At 44.8% G+C, this 19,531-nt stretch overlaps 1 protein-coding gene and 1 long non-coding RNA gene across 3 annotated transcripts in view; one reads left to right on the top strand and one right to left on the bottom strand.

Annotated features, from left to right (window-relative positions):
* LOC133370902 (uncharacterized) overlaps nt 1-19,531 on the top strand; it is a 50,890-nt gene that overhangs the window by 3,663 nt on the left and 27,696 nt on the right. Inside the window, exons 2-4 of one of the 2 annotated variants that reach the window (XR_009759208.1) lie at nt 1,145-1,317; nt 3,555-3,833; nt 17,189-17,343. This is a non-coding gene — a long non-coding RNA (uncharacterized LOC133370902). Of the gene's footprint in view, nt 1-1,144; nt 1,318-3,554; nt 9,431-17,188; nt 17,344-19,531 lie in introns of those variants that run through there. The other variant, XR_009759207.1, reaches the window with a different exon arrangement.
* On the bottom strand, nt 320-19,000 carry LOC133370900 (uncharacterized). The gene is made up of 8 exons (XM_061597793.1): nt 18,894-19,000; nt 13,503-13,592; nt 10,670-10,882; nt 9,010-9,117; nt 8,068-8,258; nt 5,917-6,010; nt 3,530-3,701; nt 320-1,277 (listed from the first exon to the last, which is right to left on the bottom strand). The coding sequence occupies exons 1-8, from the start codon at nt 18,931-18,933 to the stop codon at nt 1,217-1,219; spliced, it is 969 nt and encodes a 322-aa protein (XP_061453777.1). The 5' UTR covers nt 18,934-19,000; the 3' UTR covers nt 320-1,216.

Raw genomic sequence — 19,531 nt, 5'->3', positions numbered from 1 at the left:
AAAGCATTCAAGGCCTAACTACAAAGCCCATAATACAGTGCAACTGTAGTTTAACATACATATCCAGGGCTTTGGTAATAGTTTAATCCTGGAGTCTGCCAACGTGCAGTGGGTTTCCATTCCTTATGGATGTCACCACCTTTTAATTTCCTCCTAGGACAGAAAGAATTCCAAGGGTTGCAGTTTAATTTCACCCGTAAGGAGGCAGATATCAGCTAACACACACACCCCATTCTCTGTACCGCTTGAATGAGCCATCAGGCTCGCAGGAAACACACCCCTGGGCTACCAATGCATGCAGTCAACTCTAGGCTCCAGTTTTGAAGCTTTATTAAGATTAAGGATAAGGGATGATGGAGAGGAGGTAGCATAAAAGGAATAAAAGATTACCCTCCATATTACCTACACCAGGCAATTCTAAGGAGAGACCCAAGCACTTTCTTGCTCAAAGCAAAGATCACCCATGAGTTTGGAGATGGCAAAGGGATGAGAATAGATCTCATCTCTGCATATTCAAGGAAAGGGGGTTGCCAGGTGGGAGAGAATCTGGCCAATCAGATGCAGTCATAGTGCTCCTGATGAGCTTTTGCAGTGCTGTCATAGCACATAGGCAGGTAAACTCGTGGAAATGAGCTATTAGCACTTTCCCAACAACCCAGGCAAGTAGACTTAAGAGGTGTGAATGGGGGAAGCGACCGCCAGTCTGCTCCTAGTAGAGAGAAACTATGAGGGCAGGGGTAAGGAATATGTGTCCCTTCCAATGTTGCTAGACTCCCGTTCCCAGCAGCCCCCATCAGAATGGCCAGTGGTCAAGGATGGTGGGAGGGTCAAAGTTTCCCCATCCCTGCACTGGGGCACCTTTCCCCAACCTAGTGCCCTCCAGATGTTGCTGGACTGCAGAAGCCATCATGCCTCACTATTGGCCACAATGGCTTTGGGTGATGGAAGCTGGCGTCCAACAACACCTAAAGGGCTTCAGGTTAGGAAGACTGTGTCAGAAGGATTCTTAGCTGTTCTGTATGCTTGAGATGTGATGTAATGAAACGGAGAGTTAAGGCCAGAAATAGCCGAGTTTTAGAGAGAGAGAGCAGCACTGTTTCCTCAGCCCAAAGTAACCTCTGTACTTTTTTCTTTTTATATACAGAGCTAATCCAAACTTGGATGCATAGTTCCATCTCCTTGCCCTCCACAATCGAAGGTCATTGGGATAGACTCATCAGGCCTCAATGCCGGAGACATTCACCACAGTGCTTTTCCCCGACTTGGAGAGCATTTTCCTGTAGAAAGAAGGAATGGGAAAACGTGGATGAGCAGATGGTGGGCTATTTATTTATTTATCCAAAGCGAATTTTGTCCCAATCTTCCACCAAAAAAGACTCCCATAGCCGCGTACAGAGATCAAAGACAGTCTATTTGACCTTCCTTCTTCAAGGATGCCAATGTGGTGAACCGGTTAGAGGGTTGGACTAGGGCCTGGGAGAGCAGGGTTCAAATCCCTACTTGGCCATGAAGCTCAATGGCCCAGTCATTATCTCTCACCCTAGCCTACCTCACAGGGTTGTTGTGGGGATAAAATGGGATGGGAGCCGTGTATGACACCTTGAGCTGTTTGGAGGAAAGTTGGGATACTACTACTACTACTACAACTACTACTACAACTACAACTACTACTATTACTATTACTACTGATACTGATAATAATAATAATAATAATAATAGAATTCCCAGGAAGTTCTCAGAATGCTGTGGCACGAATGCTCACTGGGGCAGGGTATTGCCAACATGTTACCCTGTTGCTGAAAGAATTGCACTGGCTGCCCATTAGCTACTGGGCCCAGTTCAAGATGCTGGTTTTAGTGTACAAAGCCCTATGCAGCTTGGGACCAGGATACCCGGAAGATCATCTTACCCCTCATATACCCTCCTGGAGATGCCATCTTATCGGGAGGTCTCTCTGCACAACATAGGACACGGACCTTTAGTGTAGTGCCACCAAACCTTTGGCATTCCCCCCTCTTAAATATTAGACGGGCTCTATCTCTGTTACCTTTTTGGTGCCTACTGAAGAGCTTCCTTTTTTCAAGAAGCCTTTTAAGTAGAGACTCATCCCAGACTGCGTTTGTGCTGGAATTGCTTTCAAGATGTTTTTAAAGTTGTTTGTCAAAAAGATGTTTTTAAGATGTTTTAATATAGTCTTTTGATTTTAAGATGTTTTAAAGTGCTTTTAGTGTTTTTGTTTGCCACCCTGGGTGCCTTCAGGGAGGAAGGGCGGGATATAAATTTAATAAATAAATAACAGTAGTAGTAATATCAGGGAAAGCACAGTTGCCATCAAAAATTAGTTGCTTTTTAAAATAAAAGTCTGTGAGGTTGATTTTAGTGCTCTACAAAATGATCCACCCTACTCAGTCCCAATCCCATCCCAGCCATGAATCTTTGTGGGTTGTATTCAACATAACGCTAATTCGCTCATTCCATCAGCACAAGGATTGCTCTTTATGCAATAGAAAGTTCTGCCCCTCCCCTCCACTTGCATGCTCTCTAAATCTGTGCTGAGATTTTCCAGAACCCTCTGAAGCAGATTTGGGGACAGTGTGGGGCATGCACATGAGAAGAGGGAAGTCCTTTTGTGCTAGCAGTAACCCTTCTGTGCATGCAGCTATTTAGATGAATACTGCCCTGCGAGTCTAATCTTCAAAGCATTGTGACTGCATTGATTCAATAAATGATGGAAGGACATTCTTCACATGGTCAGAGACACTCGGCCCAGCTGCAAAAACCATACCAGCCAACCTAGGTGGATAGCTGTTCTAGTTCCAACTTCAGGGGTGCAAACAATGCATAAGACAAGGGATTCTGATGTTTTTATCTTACCTTAAGCAAGCACTGGGGGTTGCAACCTTGAATGGAGCATCATCAGTGAAGAAGGGGAATTAATCCTCCCTTCCATTTTCCAAATTGAAATTCCTCCTTGAAACTAGCCCCAAATTGAGGGGGGGAAATACTTCTCTCCCTCATTGCTGCTGTTTCAAAATCACCCCCCACTGGCTGCACTAAGGTGCAAATAAACATGTTCAGAGGTCCCCAGAGGGAACACCCTCTACCAGTGTCGGCATGCAGGAAACTAGCTCCTTAGTGGGCTCTTAAAAATATTGCCTACTACCAAACAGGCTGGTGGACGAGCGCCTGCTCACTCACCTGCAAGAAATTCCTGGCCACCCTTTGGCGACCAGGCAAGTGCTTAAATTCATGGCTGATATGAATATATACACTTTGTCCATTGCCTCTCATTTCACCTGAGGAAGCAAAACAGGGAAGGGAACCAGTAGAAACCACTGCTACCACGTCAGTCAGATTGATGTTGAATTATCCAGGTGTCAACCAAAATGTGGGATGGGATCAGTAGATAACAGACACGTGGGGGACGGCCACCACAGGAAAGGAATAAGATGGGATTTCCATCATTGCTGTGCCAATTTTGTTTCCTTTTTCTACAGTGACCATCCTTGTCTCCTCTGTACTAACTCACCCATTGTTTTCTGTGGCTGCTCCAGATGAATTTTTGCCCAGGATATTCCTTCTGCAATACATCAGCAAGCCTCGCTGGCGCTTGTAATAGCAAAAGACATCCATCACCAGCAAAAGGGCCAAGAGGATTACCAATACAATAGCCAAGATGCTGCCAATTCCCATACCTTTGTCTGGAAGGGGAGAAGTACATCTGTTTGCAAGAGCAGATGGGAAGGGGGACAGAATGCATGAATCCTATAACTAGCCCTGAACAGAGGATGACCCTGTTGTAAACATGGACAAGCCGGAAAGGGAATGTCAAGGTAAAGGCAAGTCAAGGGAGACTTCTTGGCTCATACCATGTGCCATCGGGAAAGTGTGGAATAGAAATTTAAAAATAAATAAATAAAATTGCTGACTGGGAGTGAGACGGGACTGAGCATTTAAGGACAGATGAGAGGAGTGCAAGTGTAAGAGTAGGTGGGAGGCAATCTGGTGCAAATAAGGCTCAAGAACAAAGGAAAGGGTAAGCAGAAGCAGAAGGGAGTTAAGTTATACAAAGGGGGGAGAGGAAGGCTGGGAAGAAAACTCTGGGTGTCCTGTGGTATTCACCTAAATGCTGTTTCAAGAGCCACCAAGAGAAACTTTGTGATGAGGAGGATCCTGACCTTTCTCAAAAGTGAGGAGTTCCTAAGGTACACTCTGAAGTAAGAGGGTTATCATTATAAGGGAAGGTTTTGCATCTGATGTAGACCAAGAGCACCATCTACAGCATGGGTGGGGAACCTTTGGGCCTCCAGATATTGCTGAACCACCACCTCCCTCAGCCCCAGCAAGCATGGCCAATGGCCAGATATGATGGGAGCTGGGGTCCAAGCACATCTGGAGGGCCAAAGGTTCCCCACCTTTAATCGACAGCCTTGTGGGTTCTCAGTCTCTGCTGGGAACAAACCTCTTGGCTTAGATTCAGTCTACTTTCATTTCATGCAGAGGCCTGCGGTCCTCTAGAAGTGGCTGGACTACAGCTCCCATCACTTCAGCCAGCATGACCAATGGTTGAAGATGATGGGAATTGCTGTCCAACCACACCTGGAGGGCCATAGGTTTCCCATTCTTGGTTTGCTCTCCTGTTCATAACAGCCACACACAAAGGCCTCCTTTCAGCCCTATCCAAGCTTCCCCTGGGCAGAAATGGCCTCTTGAAATTCACCACGTTATGGGGAGGCATTTTGCTAAATATTCTCAGCAGGGAGAGGTAATTTTTTTTCATCAGTTTTGCTCTGATAGATCACCATTAGCACCACTGGTGTGGCTTCCTTCTACTTTCTTTTTCTTTCTTTCCTTCTTTCCTTTTTGCTTCTGTCATGCTCCTGAGTTGGCAGCCCGGCCTCCATTTTGTTTCACTAGCCACAAAGACTATACTCTACGTCCAGTGTCTGAGGCAGCGAGCTTCTGAATGCCAGTTCCTGGGAATCACACAAGCGGGGAGACTTCTGTTGAGCTCAGGTCTTGTTTGTGGGCTTTCCTTTGGGGCATCTGGTTGGCCACTGTGAGAACAGGATAGTAGACTAGATGGGCCTTTGGCTTGATCTAGCAACGCCCCTCTTAAGTTCTTATCCCTCACAAAGGCCCAGTCATTGCATCTTTCTACAAAGATGTAGAGGTAAATGGCAGCTGCCACACAAAGGCAGGGGAAGATATTGAATAAATATTTAACAAAATGCCCCTTGAATTCAGAACAGGGCTTGAAACAAGGGCCTTCTCCATAGTTTTTCCCAAATAAAGCTTTTTGAAAAGTGTTGGCCCAGCTGTAAATAGATCACACCATACATGTAAAGCACATTCAACACACATTTAAAGCACATGACTTCCTCCAAAGAATTCTGGGAAATGTGGTTTTCCACTCACAGAGCTACAACTTCCTGACTTTCTTAACAAACTACAGTTCCCATGATTCTTTTGGGCAAGTCATGTGCTTTAAACATTCATTGGATGTGCTTTAAATGTACGGTGAGAATCTGAGTATATCTACCTTATCAGCTCAACAGTAGTAGCTTTCCCAAATAACCCAGAAATCGACATATTTGGTGATGCTCAGAATTCTCTAGAGCAGGGATGAGGAACATGAGGCCCTCCAAATGTTGCTGGACTACATCTCCCATCATCTCTTACCACTGGCCATGCTGGCTGGGCTGGAGCTGATGGGATCTGAAGTCCAACACCATGTGGAGGGCCACAGATTCTAAAGCTGTGCTCTAGAGATTTCCTTGCCTCCCTCAAAGAAATGTAGTTTCCAGAGTTCCTTGAGGAGAGGAAATGTGTGTTAAAATGAGTTTCAACCTGTATTGTCAAAATTCTGACTCCTAGCTGTTGAAGAATGTCTAAGAATAATTATTTGCAACTCACCTCCTTGGAGAGTAACTTTCTTCTCTGTAGTGCCCAGATCATTGGTAGCTGTTATTAGCAGTTCTGAAATATCTTTTTGGGATGTTGGTGTGAACTACAGCCAAAATTAAAAAGGAAAACTTAAGCTTCCTGCCTAGTAAGATGCATTAAATGCATGGGAATGGTATTCTGCTGTGATAAGCGAAGAAACACTTATCAAGGTTTTTGCATAGCTTATACCAGCCTTCTTGCATAGCTTATACCAGCCTTCTCCAAATACTGCTGGACTCACACCATCCTTGTGTTGGAAGTGCAACCGCTGGGATCATTCAGTTTGTAAGTTAAGGGTTAATTCTGTTATCAATAAACCAGCTAACCAAGAGGGATGGTGGTGGTAGAGGTGTTGCTTGGCAACCTTGCTGAGCAACATGATCTTCACTGAGGTATCACATGCTCTAATTAGTTGTGTAGTTCTGAGGGAGTTTTAATTTTGAATGTGTTCAGTTGAATGTCTGCTTGACCGGTAACAAGGCCCAAACTGAAAGACAAAACCTTGCTGTTCCTTTCTCCACAAAATTATGCACTGTATTTTGTTCAGTTTGCTTAGCAAAGTGTTACAGGGAATTTTCTCTCTAGATTGTGTATTATTTAAGTCATTTGCCTAACACCCTGATGATTGGTGTACAAAAATGCATATATATTAGGGGAAAATGTGCACAAGTGCATATATGAGGAGAAATGATTGCATTAAAAATGAAGGAAAATTGCTTGCAAAAACGTGTACATTAGGAGAAATGCAGACTAAACTGCTGATTAATTTCATGAAGACTTTTTTTTCTTAATGCAAACTGATGGGGAAATGTGGAGAATTTTCCTCCTTAAGCATTTGTACTTCTGTAGACCTTGATGTCACCTCTTGAGTGTGGATGGTGCTGTGTAGGGTACATAAGGATCCATACACGGAGAATGAGTTGACTCTTTGGATAGCTCTACCGTCACTACCAATCTTTCCTTGCAGTCTTTCCTGCCACAAGAGAGTGTTGGGGCATGTTTTCATATGCCCTCTACATCCATTCAGGGGTACTGTGAAGCCCTAGCATGCACCTGATGCTGGTCTCTGAAATCCAGTGACATGTCCATGGCTTCCTCCATAAACTGGACATTGCAAAGGAGACTCTGAAGACAATTTAAAGTTAGATGCTTTGAAATATATTGCTGGATTACCAATTTGGTACGCTCCAATTGTTTCTGGATCCCAACTCCCATCAGCCCCAGCCAGCATGGCCAGTGGTTAGTGATGATGGGAGCTGTAGTCCGACAACATCTGAAGGGCCACAGACTCTCCTCACCTGCACTAGAAACAGGTGAAGGAAGGAGTGAGGCTCTTGGCAACGACAGCAGTAAGAATTATGGAAGAGCCAGAGGGTCAAAACATAGAGGTAGGAAACGGCTTGCGAGACACACAGCCTGCACTTCTTGTTCCCATTTGAAAGCTGTCATCTCGGTGACAGGTCTATGATGCAACTAGGTGCAGCTGCTCTGCCTCTGCAGTTCTATGGGGCAAGCCTTGTTTGTTCAGTATTGGTCATCATCCACATGACCACATTCCATTGGAGGCTGGGAGGGCCAATCACTGGACGGAAACCGAGACCCTATGGACTGGAGGACTTGTAGCCTACCCTTGAGCTTGTAGCTCAAAGATCTGGAAATACATTTTCAGAAGGTTAGTTTTTTCCCATCTGAGGCCCAAATTGATTCTGAGCTTCACTATTTAAATGAAATCTGATTTGTCATTCATGTGGAAGAGAAGCATTTGTAATTCAGATGAGTAGTTCAGCCAGCAACATGTGTGCGCGTGCGCGTGTGTGTAAAAGAAAATACCCAAAATCTCAGGTACTTCTGAGTGCCATGACTTAGGAACATAGGAAGGTGTCGTATGTTGAAACAGACCATTGGTACATCTAGTTTAGTAGTGTCTGCACTAACTGGCAGGAGCTGTCCAGGACTGCAGACAGGGGTCTCTCCCAGCCCTACCTGAAAATGTGGGGATTGAACCTGGGACCTTCTGTATGCAAAGCAGATGTTCTACCACAGAGCTATGATCCTTCCCCAATTCCCATCAGCCCCAGCCAATATGGGCATGGTGTGAGTTGTAGCCCTAAACAGTCTTACCGCAAAGGAGTACGTATATCTGTCACGGTCCTGCGCCAGCTTCTTGATGTCATCACCTTCAAAAACCTTCCCCTTCCAAGCGATAGAGACAGAAGGGGAAGGGCTGGCCAGGATGGTGAAGTTGTACTGGGTGGGATTCCCAATCTGGATGGGAAACGATTCACCTGTGGGGAGCTCTATCCTTGGAGAGACTGGGAGAGCAAACCAGTTGAATATCAGGCATTGGTTACATAGGAAGCTGCCTTATACTATTGGTCCATCTAGCTTAGTATTATCTGCACTGACTGGCAGCAGCTCTCCAGGGTTTCAGGCAGCCCTATCTGGAGATGCCAGGGACTGAACCTGGGACCTTCTGTGTGCAAGGCAGATGATCTACCCCCGAGTTCCCTGAGAAGAGGGATTGACTGTTAAACTACTCTAGGATTGTAGCTCTGTGAGGGGAATAGGGATCTCCCGCAACTCTCAGCACCCTTCACAAATTACGGTTTCATGGATTCTTTAGGTGAAGCCATGACTGCTTAAAGTGGTATGATGATGCTTTCAATGTAACGTGCAGCTGGGTCCTTGGACAGGACAGGCTGTCAGTTAGTGGACTGTCCTCTGTAAAGTAGTAGAACACTTGGCCAGCCTGATATATTGCTCAGGTACCCATATGTTTCTTAGGGTAACACAGTGGCTAGGAATGAGGCATAAGCAGCAGGAGGGATTTTGCAAGCCTGACGTAGTGCATCAGCTGCATCTTGAGAAACAGGATGGAGAGAAAGGCTTGTATGCACCACCCACTGCTACACTTTTCTCATAAAAAGAAGGCATTGCAATCACTGTTGCATCAGTGGAGACATGGTAAATCCAAAGACAACAGCAGAAACACTGTCTAGTTGAAAGGATTGCATTTGGCTGTCTCTATCACTTTACGCTGTGGATTGTGCAATATTCAAATACCTGAATAGGATCCCTGTGGGATCTCTGTGGCTTGGCAGTTGAAGTTGGCCCTCGTGCATTCGACAACTTCCTTTGTAGGGTCCAATCTGGTCACAAATGTGGGACTCTCTATAAATAGCAACACGGGAAGTTGATTTGTACCAGAGCCAGATCATTGGCCCATCTAGCTGAATATTGCCTACTGCAAGGGTGGGGAACTTTTTTGCCCTGGTGGACCAGTTCTTTACCTCCTCCCATCTCCATTGACCAACCCTGACAGGTGGGTGGAGCCACCCACCCACCAATCATCTGGTATCACATTGACATTAGGTGACTGATGGGTGGGAGGTCCCATCCATCTGTCAAAGTTAAACCATGGGGGACAAAGGTCTGTGTCACCCAGGGGTGTAGTGGTCCAGGGTCTTAGACCCTTTACTTTTCTGGGATGAGTGTCCCAGCAGGGTCCTTATATCTCCAGCATCCTACGAGCCAATTAGCATGAAAGGGGTGTGTGTTAGCCACTGAGAAGAGTCTTCCAACATGCTTCCTTGTCCTTTCCTGCTGATTGGAGCCAATCAGAGTGAAAGGAGGTGAGTCAGCCACTGAGAAGACTCTTTTCAGTAGCTAAAACGCTCCCCTTTCATGCTTGTTGGCTCCTAAGGACGTCTGTTGTTGTAGGAGAAGGCATTAACAAGGATCTCATTCTCAACCCAGCAGCAAAAAAAAGGGGGAGGGGAGGGACTGTGACTATCATGAAGCGACCCTGCACTTCTGAATTTGCCACTACACTACTGGTGTCACCAGCACATTCCCTGCAGGGATCATTCTAGTGAAGCAACACCCGGCAGGAATAAACTCTCTGCTCGCCAACTGATGCGTGGAGGGTTCAGTCCTGCTGGCTGCATCACCAGCACATTCCTCGCAGAGAATGCACTGGTGAAACGGACCCCAGCAGAATTGCACCCTCCACTCACCAGCTGGTTGCTGGGTGCAGGGATCTGCTTCACCAGTTCTTCTCAGGGAACACATTGGGGAAGCAGACCCTAGAAGGATTTAATCCCACCACCCAGGCCATCAGCAGGCATGGTTTGGGAAAATGGCCTTCTGGGACAGTTTGGAGCCCCTGGTGGCCAAGGTTGACCCACAGCCCAGAGTTTCCTCATCCCTGATCTACTTGGAAAAACCCAGGGAATGAAGCTGGGAATCACAACCCGGATAAACACGAGGATCAGCTGCACAGTAGTGCACTTAGGAGCATCATGGTATCATGAGCTATGTAAACAATTCCATTTAAGGAGGTGCAGGGGGGACCCAGCCTTACCTTTTTTGTTGTCCCCCTTAACTCCTTTTTTTTTTAGAATTCACAATTTGACTCAGATGGCGGCAGAGCTTGGAAAAGTTACTTTTTTGAACTACAGCTCCCATCAGCCTAATCCAGTGGCCATGTTGCCTAGGGCTGATGGGAGTTGTAGTTCAAAAAAGTAACTTTTCCAAGCTCTGGATGGCGGGGGGAGGACACGGGAAGCTGCCTTCTACACTAGACACTACACTAGTCAGGCAAAAGTACACGAGTGATGGGTGTAGAGGGGCCTAGAGGGCCATGACTGATCCCCCCCCCCGAATCAGAGCTTCCCACCTTTGCTCTAGGACACTGTAGGAATGTCAATGGTATGTCACTTACGGACCACACGGATTCTGATTTGGGCAGTTGCAGTCTCTCCAGAGTCAAAATCCCCCTTGCATGTGAAGATCCCTCCCTTCTCTTTATCCGAAAGAGTTATCTCCATCCCCTTAGACTGTTCATCGATTGCCTTCACTTTGTACAGTTCTGAATCCTCAATTTCAACATCCTCTGGGTCATTCCAGGTCAAGGCAGCGTCTCCACCAGCTCTCACTGACAAGAAGGGGAATTAAAATACACAATGAGTAGACTGCCCAGTTGAGTGGTGGCAAGGAAAGGACAGAGAGAGAGTGCTGACCAGAATGATAGGTCTATCCATCAGATCATGGAGGCAACAACATGGTGCCCACAGGCACACAAGTGCCCATCACGGCCTTCTGTGGCACCCACAGGGTCCCTTTCCCCACATGGAAATTAGGCTTCACAGAAGCATGGTGTGGGCTTGGTGTTGGTTGCAGTATGTGGCCTACAATAGTTTTTTTCTCTTTGCAAACATGCCCATGGACCCAAAAAAGTGGCATCAGATGAATAAGTTATATAACAGCAAAGTTTTTTTTTTATTAAACCAACTTAAAAAGATGGATGCATCGATGGATGTTTTAGGGAAAGACCAGAATTTCATAAAAACACAAGCCACTCTGCTCTAGAGAACAGTCACCATGTAGTTGTCAAACATAGCAATTGTCTCTTGAAGACTGAAACCGCATGCAGACCAGACTTTTAAAGCACATTCAAAGAACATCCCCCCCCAAAGAATCCTGGGAACAGTAGTTTACACCACACACACACACACACAGAGACAGGTCCAATTCCCAGCACCCTTAACCAACTACAGTTCCCAGGATTCTTGGAGGGTGCTTTCAGTGTCAAGTGTGTACACAGCCTGAGTGCAGGTGGGAAAGGAATGAGTTCTGTGAATCTGAAACAAAAGGTTCAGTGCAGATAGAACATCAACTGGCTGGGAGCCTGCCACATTACAAAGGACACGTCCTGCCTTCCCAAAGGAGTTATTAAGTTTAAAAACAAACCATCATACTTTCAAAACAAACAAACCAGATGTTGCATGATTATTTAAATATAGAACCAGTCAAACAGAATTTTAAACAAGCGTTAATTTTTTTAAAGGCAGGCAGCCCATCAGAAGCACAGTGGGAAGAGAGGCCAGACTAGAAAGGAAAGCAACCTTCACTGCGGAGGGAAGCGTGAGTGTCATCTGACGCGCGGAGAGGAGGCTGGTTTTTACTGAGATAGACCATTGGTTCATCTAGCTCAGTACAGCCTCCTTGGATTGGCAGCGACTCTCCAGGGTTTCAGGCAAGAGTCTTTCCTACCCCTTCCTGGAGATGCCAATGGACTGAGTAACAAAAAAGGACATCCAGAGGATGTCAAAGGAACCCAAGTGACAATAAAACGATAGTGATTATTAGAACATGAACAACTATACATGTAACCACCAGCTTCTTCAGAAACACACTGAAAAATGACTCATGGATGGCAGCCATTCATCCCCTTGTTGCCTCAAAGGTTTCTTTCAAACATTTTGTTTCTTTCAGGAATATTATTCTATGATTCTTCTACTAGCACCCTCTCATATGAACTCAGTCCAAAAGGTTGTTACTCTAAGAATGCTTTCAACAAGCCTTTTAAGTAGGAACCTTATCTCAGTCTGTGTTGGAATTGCTTTTTAAGATTTTTTTAACACTTTTTTAAAAAATATGTTTTTAAAGGTGTTTTGTTTTAATATATTTTAAAGGTGTTTTGTTTAATATGCTTTTAAAGATGTTTTGCTTTTATATATTTTAAAGTCTGTTTTTAAGATGTTTTATTAGAGTGTTTTTAGTATTTTTGTTTGCCACCCTGGTCTCCTACTGGGAGGAAGGGTGGGATATAAATAAATAAATAAATAAAATGGTAAGAACTGTGATTCAAAAGTAAAGAATTTGCAACTCATGAGCATGAAACGAGATACAATCCCGGAGATCTTGTCAATTATTATTGGTATCATCTGCGGAATTTCATTGTAGATATAGCTATAGCTATAGATATATCAGCCTTTCCCAACCAGTGTGCCTCCAGATGTTGTTGGACCACAACTCCCATCAGCCTCAGCCAGCATTGCCAATATACTGGCCACAGCTTAGACTACTTATATTTTGTAATTTTGTACACACATACTTGCATATGATTACATGTTTAGTTGTTCACATAATAATCATATTTTATTGTCACTTGGGTTCCTCTGACTTTGTCTTTTTTGTTACTTATATCTAGGGACCCCCTCCTCTGTTTTTTGCTTTGCAACTTTGATGTTAGGGGTTGAACCTGCATGCAAAATATGTGCTCAGTCACTGTGTTATGGCCCTTTCCAATAGGAAAGTACCTTATACTGAGTCAGACCATGGGTCTATCTAGCTCAGTATTGTCTACACTAGAGATTGGGGACCTGTAGTCCTCTAGACATTGTTGGACTACAGTGCCCATCATCTATGACTATTGGCCATGCTGAGATTTGGAGTTCAACAACCTCTGGAGGTCCACCAGTTCCCATCTTTGGGGTACATTGACTGGCAGCAGCGATCTTAGGTTTCAGACAGAGGTCTTTCCTAGACCATCCACGAGATGCCAGGGAATGAACCTGGGATCTTTTGCATAAAGTATGTGCTCTGCCACTGAGATCATCCTGCAAAGCCAAAATTACTGTGCTGGCTCCTGGTTTTATGTATTTCTGTACATACTCTGTATGTACTTTGCCACCCTGGGCTCCTGCTGGGAGGAAGGGCGGGATATAAATAAAATAATAATAATAATAATACTCTCAAATATCTGCTTTCACCTTTGCACAAGAAATACTTTGGCTTGCCCAACTGCACATCCCCATTGCTAGGAATAATCTCCAGGGATTCCTTGGCAGAGTGAACTGTCCCTAGGAGAGAAAAGAAACATGTAACAGAAAAGATGGTCCCATGAGAAGGTAAAGTCCAGCATTTAGTCAGGGCTGAGCCAATAGCAAAAGCAATTGTTTTCAGCAATAATGTTTAGGGCATCGTGGAAGCAGCAAATTATTCAAGAGGCATTCCTTTATGATCCTTGGCAATGTCACAGATGATGAATGGGTGCAGCTTTACGATTGCTTGGTGCCAAAAAAGCGCCTTGGACCAGTCAGGTCTAGGAAAAATCAAATTAATTGATTATGAGAGTTTTCCTTGATATGCTGATTAGTCAGCTAAATTTGTTTTCTTTGTGTGCCAAAGATACATCCATGGGTTCCAGCTAAGAATGCATCTTAGAAGTGGTATTCTCGCGCAAGCAGGAAAGAATGCCTATTCTAAACTCACACTTGATACCTACCGATTTTAATAGCCCTTTGTGTTAAAAGGTTAAAAATCTGGTTCTTGATTAATGAAGGCCATTTTTTATTTTTTTAAAAGAGTTCTAAATCTAACTGATTATTTATTCAAATGTGGCAGCCCTACTAAAGAAAAAAAAAATTCAAATCTCTGGCAGATCTAATCCTCCCTATCAGTTCTGCTAGAATATCAAAAAATCTTTCCCAGCCAAAATATAGTGACCAGTTAGATACTGGGGCAAAGTCTACACACGGGCCGTTCAACCAAGAAATTTGGGGCATATCTTACTGTGGCTGTGTATGATGCCCCAGAACAGGAATGGTCAACTTCTGTGGGGCTTTTTGGGGAGGGTGGGGGCACTCTTTCATCTAGATATGAATCTAAGGCAGGGGTGGGGGATCTGTTTCAGCCCAAGGGCCACATTCCATTCTGGGCAACCTGGTAGTAGTGGCAGGGCCAGAGGCCAAATTGAGTGGAACTTTGATGGAAATTTGATCTTTGTACAGCAGGCTGGTTTCTACACCCACTCGCTAGGGATGGCGAGATCTGTTAATTTCAGTTCTCTCAATTTCTCATTTTTCTCACCTGAAATTCAGTTCTCCACATTTCTACAGCAATTTGCGAATTTAATTTTTAAAAAATCCTCATGAAAATTCTCCAGCATTTCGGTGCTAATTTTTGCAGGCAGTTTTGACTCATGTACACATTTTTGCAAGCCTTTTTTCATCAAATGCATTTGTATATGTTATTTTCACCCATATATTCATTTTTATGCATACTTCCATCTAACATACGCACTTTTGGAAACGTCGGTTGGTGAACTGCATTGCAAAATTCGAATAAGTGCAAATTTCAAAGGGCGGCTGTGTCTCGGTTCTCATATTGTTTCAGGAAGTAAAAATTTGATCGATTCAGCTTGAAGTGCAAATTGAATCAAATTTCTCGCCCATCCCTACCACTCACACGCCGCTCGCTCCATCCTCCCTCCAGGCAAGCAAGGCGCATTATCAGAGTTCAAAGACATTCTGGTCAGGCAAAAACACTCATAGAGGAAGTGAAGCAGGCCTGTTGAAGGGTGGCGAGATGTGTGACCTGAACAGAGGGGGTGTGGCTATGTAGGGGGTGTGGCCTAGAGAGATTCCTAGGACCAGAGGGAGAGGTCAGATAGATATTGATGATCTCAGGGTGGACAATCAGATCTTCTCCTGGCTATCCAGGTGCCATGGCCAATGCCATTGGGAAGCAAGGTGGGACAGTTGCAGAGACAATGAGGCCAAGAGGAGACCCACCAATGAGATCTCAGAAAACTGGACTGACAATGCAATCCAATATATGTCTACCCAGAAGTAAGCTCCATTGGGTTCAATGGGACTTACTTCCAGGTAAGTGTGTATTCGATTTCAGCCTAAGCTATTCTCATTCAAAGGTTTGCCCAGTCATCTTACCTAGGGATTGTATCCAACAAAGTTCTACTCAGAGTAGACACATTGAAATTAATGGCCCTAAATTAGTCTGGTCCATTAATTTCAGTTGGTTTACTCTAAGTAGGGCTAGCATTGGAGGCAACCCTAGACCTGTTATTGCCTTCAGATATAGGAGAAGATGCCAAATTTCTATGCATACCTTCATAACTATTAGTAGTAGTGTAGTTGGAGTAGCAGTACCTCATTTATTAAAAGTTCACAAGACAGTTTACACTAAATGTCAAAAAAATACAGGGTGCACATAAAAAGAATTCAAATGATTATCAATAAAATACAGATGAAATCAACAGAATTTAAAATCAAATATACACAGTTGAGTTATGCATCCGGGTAGGCTTGGTGAATAAAATATCCAAGGAGAATCATTGCTCCCTCCCCTCTCAGGAGTTTAGTCATCTGGGATCTTGGGGAGTCTTAGACTCCTTACTTTATTGGGCACAGGGTCCCTATATCTCCAGCATTCTACAAGCCAATCTTCATGAGGAATGTGTTAGCCACTGAGAAGAGTCTTCTCACATGCTTCCTGGTCCTTTCCTGCTGATTGGAGCCACCCAAAGTGAAAGGAGGTGAGTCAGCCACTGAGAAGACTCTTCTCAGTAGCTAACACTCTCCCTTTTCATGCTTATTGGCTCCTAAGGACCTGTGTTGTTGTGGAAGAAGGCTTTCACAAAGATTTCATTCTCAACCCAGCAGTAAAAAGAGGAGGGCTGTGGCTGTGACTAACATGAAGGGACCCGGCATTTCTGAATTTGCCACTGAACTACTGGTGAAAATGCAAGCAAAAGTGTTTCACCACGTCTTCATTACAATTGCGTAGGCTCATCAATGACCAAACAAAGATGCTGGAGGAACTGGAGGTGGCCAAGGGGCAACTCATAGCCACAGGCAGAAAGAAGCCCCATCCAGGCTTTTATTTTGTATTTAATTTTTTAAAATTACATTTATATCCTACCTTTCCTCCAAGGAACTCAAGATGGCGTGTGTGTTTCTCTCCATCCCCATTTTATCCTCCCAGCAACTTTACGAGGTCGGTTAGACTGAGAGAAAGGGACTGGCCCAGGGTCACCCAGTGAGCTTCATGGCTGAGTGGGGATTTGAACCCTGGTCTCTCCAAGACTAGTCTGACACTCTAACCACTACACCACCTTGGCTCTCAAGCAAGTGCTGTCTCTGGAGCACTTGTGGTAGCCAAGAGGTGGCTTGTCTAGCTGCAGCATTTGGTACCACACTCAAGAAGCGAAGGCATCAAGAAGGAAGAAATATTCACACATTCCCCAAGGTACAAAGCGCATTTCCTTTACAGAGCTGGCTTAATTCTCCCAACAATTGCTAGCAAATTCAACACAGAGAAGTTTTTCGAACATAGGAAGCTGTCTTATACTGAGTCAGACCTTTGGTCTATCTAGCTCAGTATTGTCTGCACTGACTGGCAGCAGCTCTCCAAGGGTTCAGGCAGGAGGCTCTCCCAACTCTACCTGGAGATGCTGGGGATTGAACCTGGGACCATCAGCATGCAAAGCAGATTCTCTACCACTGAGCCAGGCCCTTCACAACAGTCATTGTGCAGTGTTTAGAATGTCAGACAGTGAGAGTCCAGCTCAAATCCAACTCAGCCATGAATCTCATTGTCTAATCCTCTCTCTCTCTCTCTCTCTCTCTCTCTCTCTCTCTCTCTCTCTCTTTCATAGAATCATAGAATAGTAGAGTTGGAAGGGTTCAATGCAGGAACCCAAATCAAAGCGTTCCCAACAGATGGCTGTCCAGCTGCCTCTTGAATGCCTCCAGTGTTGGAGAGCCCACCACCTCCCTAGGTAATTGGTTCCATTGTCGTACCACTCTAACGGTAAGGAAGTTTTTCCTGATTCCAGTCAAAATCTGGCTTCTGGCTTCCGTTCTCTCTGCCTAACCTACCTCACAGGGTGGTTGTGTTGTAAAATGGTTCAAATCTCTGGGTATTTCCAGATGGAGGTTTATAATAGGATCTATAGCGCTCCTGCACAGGTAAGCCAGACTGAGAGACAGTGACTGGTCCGAGGTCACCCAGTGAGCTGATTGGGGATTTGAACCCTACTGTTCTAAGGTCATAGTCTGACACTTTAACCACTACACCACGCTGGCTTCCAAGATATAAAGCAGCAGCATTTAAAAAAAGAAGCATATTTCAGACATTTATCCACCTTCGCACCCATCACTGACCCAGAAAACAGTTTCATTAATTTGCCCCTATAATGAGATGAAAGAACAGAGCTTGGAAAAGTTACTTTTTTGAACTACAACTCCCATCAGCCCAATCCAGTGGCCATGCTGGCTGGGACTGATGGGAGTTGTAGTTCAAAAAAGTAACTTTTCCAAGCTCTGTGAAAGAAGGAGAACCAGCATAATGACCTTCCCCTTTCACCACCACCACCCTCCTCCGCTACTCCTGATGAAGTGTCTGGAGATCTCAACGCCTGCACAATATTTTGTAACATTTCAGTTGCCCTAATAAAAATATCGCCCTAATGTGGATGTGGACACTAAATTTCCATTTTCTATCCATTGGAACATCAGAATTTCCATTTAGCATAGGAATCTGCCTGATTCCAAGTCAGACCACAGCTCAACGTTGTCTACACTGACTGGCAGTGGCTCTCATTCCCAGCACCACCTGAAGATACCCAGGACTCAACCTGGGAGCTCCCGCGTGCAAAGCAGATCCTCTCCCACTGAGCTATGGCCCTTCTACCAATACTTGACATTTCGAATCCTTTTTTTTAAAAAAAGCATACATCTTAACTCTTGTAGATGAATTTGAAGACCGCTATATCAAGTTGTTAAAGGCAATACTGCTACAAATTCAGAAAATAATGATAATCAGTCGCTGAGCATGCTGATAAAAAGTTCCAGTGAGGAAAATACACATAAAGGAAACACTTGTCCGCAGATTTCAGTTAGAACAAAATGCTCCTTGAGGGAGAGCGACTTGGAGGAACCCCAGAGTTTGCAGAAGGTTTTTATTTGTTTGCTTGCTTGCTTTAAAAAATAAATAAATCCCTAACTTAAAGGGGGGAGACAATGGATGAGGGCTATGGTCAGTGGCCACAAAACACTGGGTGTTTGTGGGGAAGAGGGGAGAGAGACAGAGAAGGAAAAGAAAAAAATTGGAGGAAGGATAATGGAATGGAGTGTCCTGAAAGAGGGCATGTCACATTGCCTGGGACCTTAAATAGAGCCCTCCACACTGCAACATTTTGTTGCAGGTGCACTTGTTCCCTTCAAAAATAATAAAGAGGAATGAACGAAATAGCATAAGAGCTAATGTTAAGGGGCTGTGGGGGCTGCAGTCTGGACTCACACACACAAAAAACCTCATCTCCCCTCCCTGAACAGCTCCCTTTGATTCATTCACCTTACCTGCAGCAAACATGAAAATGAGAAATCTTCCTGGTTCCATCTTTAAGGGGTGGGGATATGAACTGGGCTCCTTGTCTTTCAGCCCCAGCAGTGTGGAACAGGGACTCCTGGGCCCTGGTCTATTTATAATGCTTTCTCCCCCCACCCCACCACCTCTCTCTCCCATTTTCTTTCCTCCTCCCAGACGCGTACCCCTCTGGCACCAGTTGGGGGGAAGGAAAGGAAGGGGCTGGAGCAGGAAGCCAGGCTGGGAGAGGGAGACAGAAAAGCTTATACAAATGTGCCTTATCAGGGAAAAATGTATATGTGTGCTTGCACTGTCAGGTGGATGTGTATTTCCAAATGCACATTTCTAAGGCATGCATTTTCAAATGTGCATTTCCACAGATTATCATTTTGTATGTACTACCTGTCACCTCAGGGGCTGGGCTAGGATGGCTGCATATCCAGTCAGGGCCACTGAGATACAAGAGGGTGGCATCAGCATGCTTAAATGGAAGAACCTCAAGGTCTGCAGATGTAGAAAAAAATTGGGGGGTGTTCCTTGTTAAGTGGGGCAGCCACATTTCCACCTGGGACATTGGGGGGCAGAGGCACATGGCGCTAGGCAATCCTCTGCCCCAACAGACACACACATT

Source organism: Rhineura floridana, chromosome 15 (assembly GCF_030035675.1).
Source record: "Rhineura floridana isolate rRhiFlo1 chromosome 15, rRhiFlo1.hap2, whole genome shotgun sequence".
NCBI lineage: Eukaryota > Metazoa > Chordata > Lepidosauria > Squamata > Rhineuridae > Rhineura > Rhineura floridana.
The sequence above is the reverse complement of the archived record's forward strand: the minus strand, read 5'-3'. Positions and strand labels throughout refer to the sequence as shown.

Coding starts and splice junctions, on each gene's coding strand:
- LOC133370900 (XM_061597793.1), bottom strand. CDS start 18,933: ATGGAACCAGGAAGATTTCTCATTTTCATGTTTGCTGCAG. Junction 8,259..9,009: donor CCCACAGGGATCCTATTCAG/GTATTTGAATAT, acceptor TTGCTCTCCCAG/TCTCTCCAAGGATAGAGCTC. Junction 6,011..8,067: donor GATATACGTACTCCTTTGCG/GTAAGACTGTTT, acceptor TTTTGGCTGTAG/TTCACACCAACATCCCAAAA.